Source organism: Hypanus sabinus, chromosome 3 (assembly GCF_030144855.1).
Source record: "Hypanus sabinus isolate sHypSab1 chromosome 3, sHypSab1.hap1, whole genome shotgun sequence".
Classification (NCBI taxonomy): Eukaryota; Metazoa; Chordata; class Chondrichthyes; order Myliobatiformes; family Dasyatidae; genus Hypanus; species Hypanus sabinus.
In genome coordinates, this window is record NC_082708.1 from 185,671,562 (window position 1) to 185,684,017 (window position 12,456).

General features: G+C 42.4%; 1 protein-coding gene across 6 annotated transcripts in view; it reads right to left on the reverse strand.

Moving 5' to 3' along the window:
- The window catches only part of si:dkey-183c6.8 (protein O-GlcNAcase), a 96,265-nt gene that overhangs the window by 11,986 nt on the left and 71,823 nt on the right, over positions 1-12,456 (reverse strand). For all 6 annotated transcript variants that reach the window (XM_059965761.1, XM_059965765.1, XM_059965764.1 and 3 more), the window contains 4 exons: positions 8,960-9,045; positions 7,393-7,497; positions 2,214-2,305; positions 368-560 (listed from right to left, as the gene is read on the reverse strand). In XM_059965761.1, coding sequence (XP_059821744.1) covers positions 368-560; positions 2,214-2,305; positions 7,393-7,497; positions 8,960-9,045 — 476 coding nt within the window. The remainder of the gene's footprint in view (positions 1-367; positions 561-2,213; positions 2,306-7,392; positions 7,498-8,959; positions 9,046-12,456) is intronic.

Genomic DNA, 12,456 nt, shown 5'->3' on the forward strand with positions numbered 1-12,456 from the left:
AGAATGGGAACTAGGCAAAAAGAGAAGTGGGGGTAGAATGCGGTGTGTGTGTGTGGTTTTTTTTCTGGATTTTCAGCATCTGCTGATTAAAAAAAATATTTGATTATTGGTGTTTTGTGGAATCTGGCTGCTGAGTTTCCTATAATAAATTTCATACATTCATCAGGAATTTCATTGCACCCTGTTACATATGACAATAAACTGTTCTGACCATAAATCTGAAATATTTCAATAGCTGTTTAAGAATGAAAGGGGCATATGGGAGTTTATAAAAGGTGTTATACAAAAGCAGACGTTTCAATAGGAACACAGGGAAGCGGCCCCAAGTGTGCAATGGATCTCTCCCCACTATGTCCCAAGGCTTCACCTGAGTCGGAGTTAGGCTTTCGAGAGCTGTAGGTTTAGGGTATTTCTCCTGCATGGCAGGAAGCCACACTGCCTCAGTCCCTTTCAGGAATGCCTTGACTTCCAAGGCTCCGCACACGCAGCCGCAAACTCCATGCTCGTCCTCCAGCACAAAGCAGTAATCCGGGCACAATGTCAAGAAGTGACCCAGGAACCTAAAGGAAAGCATCAAGTTCAAGTCCAAGTTTATTACTACCTGATCTACCTATATACAACCAATCAAAATAATGTTCCTACAGACCACAGTGTACCCACAATACATATACATATCATATACAGCACATGCAACAAAATATTACCACAAGTAAGTTCATAGAACATAATTCAAAACGCATGCAGTGCACAGCACATTAACAGGAAATAGATCGCTGGGTGATGAGACCTCGGTGGTGGCAGGGTAATCATTAGTCTCAGAGCCTGAGGGAGGAAGCTGTCATAAGGTAGTAAAAATGGCCCTTTAGCCCAGCTCAGCAGAGCCATTGAGCACTACAGAACAGAAGCAGGCCCTCTAACAGTTCTAGCCTGTTTTCTGCTAGTCCCATTGACCTGCACCTAGACCATATTCCTCTCATCCATTTCTTATCCAAACTTCTCATCCATTCCAACCAAATTGCCTATCTGAGCTGCGCGCCAGGCCAGATTGATAAGGTCAGGGTGTTGATGCCATAGGTGAGGGACAGGCCAGTGTTCAGCTTGCTGCTCATCGAGGTTTACTCGACTCTCCACTGAACTGAGGCTGTGGCCTGCAACAGAATCGGCTGTGATTGGCTTCGTGGATGTGAATTCACTTGTGTGAACTTCAGTTCCGAATGTTATCTGCTTACTTCTTATTGTTTGCACGGCTTGTTCCTTTTTTTGAACATTGGGTGCTTGACAGTTTCCTTTTTTTTAATGGGTTGAGTTTGGTTTGTGGCTGCCTTTAAGGAGGCAAACCTAATGGTTGCATATAGTATACATATTCACCTTCTAACTAGTCTCCTTCCCTTCCCCCCCCCCCCCCCCCCCCCGGTGTCTTTTTCCTTCTTTTGCAGTCCTGAAGGGTCTTGGTCCCAAACAACTGTTCATTCATTCCCATTGATGCTGCCCAACCTGCTGAGTTCCTCGGCAACATGAGTGAATCTGCAGATGCTGGAAATAAATAAAAATACAAAATGCTGCCAGAACTCAGCAAGCCAGACAGCATCTGAGTTCCTCCATCATTTTGAATGTAATACTTTGATAATAAATGTACTTTGAACTTGAACTTTGAACTCTCACCCCTTTTGCTCCTCACATGCCCATCACCTCCTTCTAGTTCCTTTCCTTCTTTCCTTTCTTCTATGTCTACTTCCCTCTTCTATCAGATTAATTTTTCTTCAGTCCTTCATATTTTCCACCTATCACCTCCCAGCTTCTTATATCATCCTCCCTCCCCCACCCACCCACCTTCTCCCTCAACTGGTCTCACCTATAACCCACCAGCTTGTACTCTTTCCCTTCTCCCCACCTTTTTCTGCCTCCTTCCTTTCTAATCCTGATGAAGGGACTTCACCTGAAATGTTGACTGTTAATTCCCCTCCACAGATGCTGCCTGACCTGCTGAGTTCCTCCAGCATTTTGTGTGTGTTGCTCAAGGTTTACATATGGATGTAATTGGGCAGCGCAGGCTCATTGGGCCAGAAGGGCCTATTATTGTGCTGTATTTCTAAACAAAAAAAAAATCTGCAGAATCTCTAGTGTTTCTGACAAGAAACTCGACTTTGTACAATGTAATCCATGCCCAATAGGTGATAGCAGTGCCCACACTGAGGGATCTCCAGCATCCTTACCTGTCTCCAATCAGGTCGGGGTGGCAGTTTGTATCATCCTTCCCTTTCATCTTGCAGATGTAGCTCTCCAGGCACATGGAGTACAACACCCTCTGCATAGGGGGGAACAGACAACAAAAGCAAATTACAGGTGGCAATTTGCAACAAAAGCTCAGAAGATGTGTACTCAGTATTTTGAAAATTCAAAGTAAACTTATAATCAAAAAACCACTATATAGAACCCTGAGATTCACTTTCTTGTGGGGATTCACAGTAAATACAGGAAACACAGCAGAATCAATGAAAGACCACACCCAATGGGATGGACTTGCAGCCGATGTGCAAAAGTCAACAAACTGTGCAAATACAGAAGATAACTACCAGGGGTGATTGATAAGTTCATGACCTAAGGTAGAACTCAATTTTAGAAAACTTAGCACATTTATTTTTCAACATAGCCCCCTCCTACATTTACACACTTAGTCCAACGATCGTGGAGCATACAGATCCTTCTCTGTAAAAGTCGGCGCCTGGGACCTCCAGAAGTGGTCCACAGCAGGAGTGACAATACAATAATAGACAATAGACAGTAGGTGCAGGAGTAGGCCATTTGGCCCTTCTAGCCAGCACCGCCATTCACTGTGATCATGGCTGATCATACACAGTCAGTACACCATTCCTACCTTCTCCCCATATCCCTTGACCCCGCTATCTATAAGAGCTCTATCTAACTCTCTCTTGAATGCATCCAGAGACTTGGCCTCCACTGCCTTCTGGGGCAGAGCATTCCACATATCCACCACTCTCTGGGTGAAAAAGTTTTTCCGCATCTCTGTTCTAAATGGCCTACCCCTTATTCTTAAACTTTGGCCTCTAGTTCTGGACTCACCCATCAGCGGGAACATCCTTCCTGCCTCCAGTGTGTCCAATCCCTTAATAACCTTATATGTTTCAATCAGATCCCCTCTCATCCTTCTAAATTCCAGTGTATACAAGCCCAGTCGCTCCAATCTTTCAACATATGATAGTCCCACCATTCCGGGAATTAACCTTGTGAACCTACGCTGCACTCCCTCAATAGCAAGAATGTCCTTCCTCAAATTTGGAGACTAAAACTGCACACAATACTCCAGGTGTGGTCTCACCAGTGATTGATAAGTTCATAGCCTAAGGTAGAAGGAGATGTTATTAATTTCAAACTTTCTGCATAATTATTAAAAGAGTTGAACTGCATGTGCATGTAACGAGAGCTGTATAACTCATCGCCTTCTACCTTAGGCCATGAACTTATCAATCACCCCTGCTGTGGACCACTTCTACAAAGAAGGGATCTGTATGCTGCACAACTGCTGGACTAAGTGTGTAAATGTAGGAGGAGACTATGTTGACAAATAAATGTGCAAGGTTTTTAAAAATTGACTCCTTCTAACTTAGGCCACAAACTTATCAATCACCCCCACACAGAAATAACAATAAATAAATAAGCAATATCAAGAATATGAGATGAACAGTCCTTGAAAATAAGTCCATTAGTTATGAGAACATTTCAATGATGGGAAAAGTGAAGTTGAGTGAAGTTATCCCCTCTGGTTCAAGAGCCTGATGATTGAGTGGTAATAACTGTTCCTGAACATGATGGTGTTCCCACCTCACCAGCTTCAGGAAGAATTATTACCCTTCAACCATCAGGCTCCTAAACCAGTGTGGTTAACTTCACTCTCCATAACATTGAACTAATTCCACAGCCTATTAACACTTTCAAGGATTCTCTACAACTCACTTTCCCTGGATTTTTTTTGTTATTTGCAGTTTATCTTCTTTTGCATGTTGGTTGTCAGTCTTTGTCTATGTATAGTTTATCGTAAATTCTATTGTATTTCTTTATTTTCTTGTGAATGCCTGCAAGAAAATGAATCTCAAGGTACAGTATGGTAGCATATATGTACTTCGATAATAAATTCACTCTGAACCTTATGTAAAGGGAATTGCTTTTCCAACATCAGTCTCAACCCAGTGCCTTGTCTGCTCCTGTCATGAGGCAAAATCTGATGCAGATCCATGCAAAGTAAACTTAAGAGAGGTAGGTCTTATGAGAACAGTGAGACAAGCAGGTAGCAAGTTATTTAGGTAGAAATGTTTAGGTAGGAAATTCCAGGCATGATCGCCCATGAATAAAATGACGTAACTTGAAATTCAATGGAAATCCCAAATATAGACACGATTCAACATTTAAAATCAAAGTCAAAGTAAATATATCATCAAAGTATGTATACATCACCATATGTTACCTTGAGATTCACTTTCTTGCAGGCATTTATAGGAAAATAAAGAAACACAGTAGAATTTATGAAAACTATGCATAAAATAAGATGGCACTGTTAAGTAGCAGCACTTTGTATGTAGCTCTGTTGGGAATCATCAAATATTCCCATTTAGGATGACTTCTGCTGAAAGCCACAGATGCAACCATGCAGCAACATTGTATTAAGATGTTTTAAAAAATCTGCTGATCTTCAAAATCGACAGATCCCATACTGCAGACTTAGATCGCGAGTGCAGTTCTCCCTCAAGAAAATGGAAATGTGGAAATTGAGCCAGTCTACAGGTACAAATGAAGGGCCAAGGATTTAAATACACCCCCCACCACCCCTGCCACCTCCCTACTACCTTGATGGTGAATGTACAGTCTTTGGAAAATAAAATTGCTGACCTCAGAGCAAGGGCAGTACCAAAGGACATCAGGAACTGCTGTGTACTTTGCTTCACAGAAGCACGGCTGCTGTTCATTGATGCTACTTCAGTGTTAAATACCATCATACCCTCAGTTCTATTCAAAAAGCTCAAGATCTGGGTCTCTGTACCTCCCTCTGCAGCTGGATCCTTGACTTCCTAACCAGGACACCACAGTCTGTGTGGAATGGAACTAACATCTCCTCTTTGCTGACTATCAACATTGGTGCACCTCAAGGATGAGTGCTTATCCCAATGCTCTACCGTCTCTACGCTCATGACTGCGTGCCAAAATTTCAGATGGTGACAAAGAAGCATACAAGAGCAAGATAGATCGGCTGACTAAGTGGTGTTGCAATAGCAACCTTGCACTCAGCATCAGTAAGAGTAAGGAATTGACTGTGGACTTCAGAAAGTAGAAGTCGAGGAAATACACACCAGTCATTACCAAGAGATCAGCAGTGGAAAGCGTGTCAACATGTCTAAAGTTGTATCTTGGGTCCAAAATATTGATCTAATTACAAAGAAGTCACACCAGTGGCTATATTTCATTAAGAGTTTGAGGAGAATTGATATGTCACCAAAGACACTTACAAATTTCTACAGATACACCGTGGAGAGCATTTTAACTGGTTGCATCACTGTCAGGTATGGGGAGGGTGGGGACACTGCACAGGATCAGCAAAAGCTGCAGGAAGTTGTAAACTCAACCAGCTCCATTTTGGGCACTAGCCTCCACAGCATCAAGGACCCCCTCGAAAGGCAATGCATCAAAAAGATCCATCACTAAGGACCTCTATCACCCAGGATATACCCTCTTTTCTCACTGCAACGATCAGGGAAGAGACACACACTCAACATTCCAGGAACAGCTTCTTCCCCTCCACCATCAGATTTCTGAATGAACAATGAACTCATGTACACTACTTCACTATTCTTTTTCTGCTCTTTTTGCACTATTTATTTAATTTATATTTTTATATTGTTATGAATGTACCACAGCTCTGAGGGGTCGAAGGGTGCAGGGTAGCCCCCTCCTTTGTGAGAATCGCAAGATCACTATTGAGTCAGTTCAGGAGACCCAGGAAATGAGAGAAAGACATGCAGAATCCACAAAGAGTTGGAATGTGTCCTGGCCTCCGAAAGGCGGACCCATTGATACCGGCTATTGTCTCTTGGAGATGGACGTGTATTGCATCCTGTATGATGCATCGAAGCCCCCAGGCAATGAACCAAGGGGGAGGTTGGTGGAGGGATTGCGTCATCTCAACCTGATTGATATCTGAGACCCTGTGAGTCAGGATAAAAGAGGGTCTGTGGGAACAGCCCCTCAGACGCACCAGAAGAAACGCTAGCGATCCCGTAATAGCGGAAGCCGGTGGGAAGGCCACGTGCGTCCGTTTCCATTTGCCCCGGAATCGGTGTGCCTTTACCACGGAAGAACGGTTTTTAGCTAACAACGGGGAAATCAACTCCCAATGACTCTCAAAGGATTGACATCATAAAAGGAATGGGCAAGTTTTAACCCGTCTTTCTCTCCAACCAAAACGCTGCAGCTTGAATGAACTAAGGTGACTTTTATATTTCCATCGGACAATACATTATCCCCTAGACAACGATAGAGCTATTTCTTATTGATTATTATTATACCCACGCTTTTAGATTTAGTATTGACGACGTATATCTGTATGTTTGCATTGATATTATTTTTGTGTATTAGTATCAATAAATACTGTTAAAAATAGTACCATCAGACTTCAACGGACCTCTCTATCTTTGCTAGTAAGTGACCCAGTTACGGGATACGTAACAATATATATACATATTAGAATTTATAAAGTTTTTATTATTATCATATATTGCAATCTACTGGTGCCGCAAAACAACAGATTTCATGACATATGCCAATGATATTAAACCTGATTCTGATTCTAAAACAAATACTGGCAAACAACCAATGTGCAATTGAAGACATACTCTGCAAATTAAAAAAAATAATAATACTGAAAACATGAGTTTTCATGTGAGTCCATAGGTTGTGGAGTAAGTTCAGAATTGAGGTGTGTGAAATTATCCATGCTGGTTCAGGAGGCCGTTGGTTGTCGGGTAATAACTGTTCCTGAACCTGGTGGTGTGGGACCTAATGCTCCTGTACCATCTTCCTGATGGTAGAAAAAATATCTCAGGGTAATATATAGTGACATACAGTATATGTACTTTTATGATAAATTTACTTTGACTTGTCTTTGTTCACATTCTCCCAACACTGGGACAGCTCAGATTAGGTACAGAGTACTGCTCCCTCAGCACTGAGCTGTGTAATGTGCCCCTTATACACTGCGCATTAAATGCAATCAACGGAGCAGGATGGAACTTTATCTGATGATTATTCAGGGCATCATTCAAACTGAGATGGGACCACGCCAGCCATCTCCCTTGGTCCTAGTGAACCCTGTTTTTATCTGAATACCTTGTCCTTCTGGTCAAAGGGCCTGATGGTGTACGCCTTCAACGTCGGGAAAACCGGAGGGGGCTGGTTAAAGAGTTCACTGCTGCCTGTGATCGGAAGCATCATCTGTAATATAAGAAATAGCAAGAATTACAGAACTGAACTCAGGAACACAGTGGAAGGTGAGTAACTTTATGTCTTTGCACTGTAGTGCAACTCTCGAGTTGAGTATGATGTTCTCCTAAGGAGTTATTGTGTGTGATTTTGTTTAACATGGGGAGGTTGATGCACAAGCAGCTATCACACAGTCTTTGAAAGATAGGGGTCAAGGTCCAGTGGCATGGAATGCAAGATGACTGGGGAGCCTTCACTGCCTAGGAATGTGTCATCATCTTCTGCCAGCCCCATCGTTAAAGTCTTGGTTGGCTTGCTCGTTGTGTGAAATCTCCCCTTTGACCTTACCTCCATGGATGACCCTACCAAGAGCTAAGCTCCAGACAGCACCACTCTCAGGATCTCAGGAACTTACAAACCTCTCCATCATCACAAGGTGAGGATCCTCAGAGAAGGATGCACTGTATTGCTACACCAAGCAACAAATTTCATGTCATCCAAGTCAGTGCATGGTCGTCCAGCAGTTATTGCCACACTTTAGCGCACCACCTATAAGATTAGGGTTCAATTCCTGCCGCTGTCTGTAAGGAGTTTGCACGTTCTCCCCTTGACAGCAAGGGTTTCCTCTGGGTGCTCCAGTTCCCTCCTACATTCCAAAGTACGCCTAGGGTAAGTGAATTGTGGGCATGCTATGTTGGTGCCAAAGCAATGGTGATTCTTGTGGGCTGTCCCCAGCACAAACCGCGCTGATTTGATTTGACGACTGTATAATTTTATTTTTAGTGATACAGCACAGTAGTAGACCCTTCTGGCCCAGTGAGCCCATGTTGCCCAATTACACCCATGTAACCAATTAACCTACTAACCAATGTTCCCTCTAAGCTTCTGTTAACTTGCACATCTTTGGGATGTGGGAAGAAACCGCAACCCCTTGATAAAACCTACACTGTCATGGGGAGAACGTACAAACTCCTTACAGGTAGCGGCAGGAAAGTACATTTTAAACTTTTAAAAAATTGAGATACCACATGGAATTGGCCCTCCAGCCTTTCAAGCCACTCTGCCCAGCAACCTCAGAATTAACATTAGCCTAATCATGGGATAATTTACCTATGACAAATTAGCCTACCAAACAGTACATTTTTGGACTGTGGGAAGAAACCAGAGCACCCAGGGGAGACCCACGCAGTCACAGAGGGAACGTACGAATTCCTTACAGCCAACGGTGAGAATTGAACCTGGTTGCTTGTACTGTAAAGCATTGTGCTAACCACTACACTACCATGCTGCACCACTTATGACAAATAAAGTTAATATTTAAGATCTTTAAATCTTTAAAATAAATCTAATTCTGTAAAAATTATTTTCTTTGACAAATCCTTAGATTTGAACAAAATTACGTGCTCTGAGCAATAGATTCAATTGAAAAGGTCAGAGAAGAGGGTGATGTTGCATTGATATGCAAACGCATTACCTGAAACTCTCCCACAAGCCCGCCTCTGTAAATCCAAGTCTCCCCCTCTGTTCCTAAGACAACAGGAGTACTGTTGGTACGGCACCCTGAAAGGGACACAATTCACAACATGATTAACTTTGTAGAATGTCTGCATGCTTTATTGAAATGAGTTATGTTACAAATCACACTAGGAAAGCAAAACACTGCAGGTGTCATAATTCTGAAATAAAGCCAGAAAATACAGACGGTTCAACATGCACAAAATGCTGGAGGAACTCAGCAGGCCAGACAGCATCCATGCAGGGGAATAAACAGTCAACATTTCAAGCTGAGACCCTTCAATAGGACTGGAAAGGAAGAAAGGAGATCCTTGCCACAAAAGGCAGGATCTCCCAGTGGTAACCGATTTCAATTAGACTTGGAGAAAGAATAAGGTAGGTGGGGAGAAATGATTCCTGCAAGCTGAGGAGTTTGGAGGCCAGGGGTTAGAGTCTAAGAACTGATACGGGGGTTTTTCTCAGGAATAAGAGTTTTAAGATGGTTTAAAACTCTGCCAGTTTAAGATGGTCCTGGTGAAACTCAGCGACTATTTGCTGGTGGCCAATGAAACAAAACAAACAACCAAATACTTTTCGGGTCACACTTTTTCTGGTAAATGATCACCGTAAACAATAAATTGTAACTTCCCTTTGAACTTGGACTTGATTCGATGTGACAGAACCATGGCAAGACAAGGCAAGGCTGCATGCCCTACACCAGAGCAAGAAAGGTCCCAAGCTTTGATCGATTTAAATGTCAGGCTAAATCGAGGCAGCATGGTCCAGGTCCCAGAGCATATCAAAGCAACAGAACCCAATGTTTGGACGACCATTTAAACATCAGGTCAGATTGAAAAGGTCAGGGTGTTGGGACCCAAAGCGAGGGAAGAGCCAGTTCAGTTCACTAGCTCTGTGCCACTTTGAGGCTGTAGTTTATGGAGACTTTCTTTGTGGTCTTCAGTTCAGAATGCTATTTGCTTGCTTTTATTGTTTGCATGATTTATTTTCTCTGCACATTGAGTGTTTGACAGTCATTTTTTTAAATGGGTTCTTTCGGGTTTCTTTGTTTTGTGGCTGCCTGTAAGGAGACAAATCTCAAGGATGTATAAATACTTCGATAATAAATGTACTTTGGACTTTGAACTTTTCTTTAGGAGTGAGGGTTTTTCTTTAGGTATACAAGATGATAAGAGACATAGATTGAGTAGATAACGAGAGACCTTTACCCTGGACAGAAATGGCTAACAGAGGGGGGCGTAACTTTAAGGTGATTGGAGGAAAGTATTGGGGGAATGTCAGAGGTTTTTTTTTTACACAGAGTGTTGGGTGCATTGGGTGGTGACAGAGGCATACACATTATGGACATTTAAAAAACTCTAAGACAGGGACATGGATGATAGAAAAATAGAGGGCTAAGTGGGAGGGAAGAAAGGGTTAGATTGATCTTAGAATAAGTTAAAATGTGAGTATATCATCATAGGCTGAAGGGCCTGTACTGTGCATGAAATAAAGTAATTATTTCTAGGCAGAATAATTTGGAAGACTTTCACAGATGGTAATAGATTCCAAGTTCATTGTAAACATGGTTAATGATAGATTTGTTTGGCAGAAGAATAAAAGGATGTGAAATAATTAAATTGGGACCAATAGTACCTGTGATCTCACTGAAAAGGGAAGCAGATGTAAGGAGCTGATGATATCTGGCACAGTTAAACAGAGTCCCAAGCACATCAATGTCATCAATCAAGCACATCAATGAGCTCCCAGAATTTGCTGGTTGCTGTGTAAAAAACCTGCTATTATTTGCTCCTTTCCTCTCAGCAGGAGCGAAAATAATCCTGACAATTCTGTTATTATCAATAAATAATAATCCAGTTCCTCTTATCACCAAGGCTCATATCTCTTATCACCAAGGTGATAACAGACTGGTCCACTTTGATATGCAGCGTGTTTAACCATCACCACCTCATGATCTTGGATTTTAGAACTTGTGTAAAACTCTTCATAACTACAGGATATCCAGATGTGTTTCCCAGCCAATAAATGAAGCTGCACGTGTAAGGTGAGGAATAGACAGAAGGCAAAGAGATTCATAAATATAAAAACAAACTGCTGGGTGTTAAGTAGTGTAGCAGTTAGTGTAACACTTTATAGTGCTGGATGATCAGGGTTCAAGTTCCCGTAAAGAGTTTATACATTCTCCAAGTGACCGCAGGGGTTTCCTCCCACACTCTAAAGACGTATGGGTCAGGGTTAGTGAATTGCCGGCATGCTGTGTTGGCATCAAAAGCCTGGTGACACTTGCGGGCTGCCCCCGACACAATCCTTGGACTATGTTGGTGGCTGACACAAAGGATGTATTTCACTTTATGTTCTGATGCATCATAAAGCTAATTTAATCTAATCACATCATTTTGTTGGCAGCTCATTCCATTTACGAACCATCCTCCAGGTAAAAAAGGTTGACCTTCAATTTGGTATTAAACCTACCTATCCATACTGGGCATCACGGTAGTATAGTGGTTAGCACAACACTTCACAGTCCAGGCGAACCGGGTTCACTCCCCACTACTGCCTGTGAGGAGTTTGTACATACTCCCCATGAACGCGTGGTTTCCTCCAGGTGATCCAGTTGCCTCCCACAGTCCAAAGATGTACTGGTTGAAAGGTTAATTGATCATTATAGTTGTCCCATGGTTAGGCTAGCATCAAAATTGGGGGACTGCTGGGTGGCTTGGCTCGAAGGGCCAGAAAGGCCTACTCTGTGCTGTATCTCAATAAATAAATAAAATACCACCTTAAAAATATGCCCTCTGGTTCTTACGTCCCCATCCCAGTGAAAAAGTCTGTGTGTTTTCAGCGTACCTATACCCCTCATGTTTATACACCTCCATTATGGTTGTTAGTTTTGGTAGAAGGTTAAGTTAGTTACTCCTTGTCATTCTCAGCTGTAGAAGTATTCATTAATATAACTAATTGCTCATGTAGTTTTGTTAGTTATCATAGTCACTGGATACCTAGAATCCCTGCTAGTTTACTGTATAGTTCCCAGTGGGTGAGCAATAGAAGTCAGGGATAGGTAAAGGTTCAGAATTAACTGACCAGGGAGATCTTTGATGGTTGTTGGTTTGGAGAAGATTATAGGGAGAAGAGAAATAGTGCAGGAATTTTCAAATGAATATGAGAATTTAAGTGAGCAACATATACAAAGTGCTGGAGGAACTCCACAAGTCAGGCAGCAGGAGTTCTGAAGAAGGATCTTAGCTCGGACTATCAACTCTTTATTCCTCTCCGTAGATGCTGCCAGACCTGCAGAGTTCCTCCTGCATTTTGTATGCATTGATCCAAGATTTCCAGCATCTGCAGAAATATCTAGCCATTACCTAGGTCAACATGATGTCCTGGGGATGTGTGTGCAGGATGCATGAAGGCTCCTATGTAAAGGGTCACAAGAAGCTGCAGAGTGTTGTAAATTCA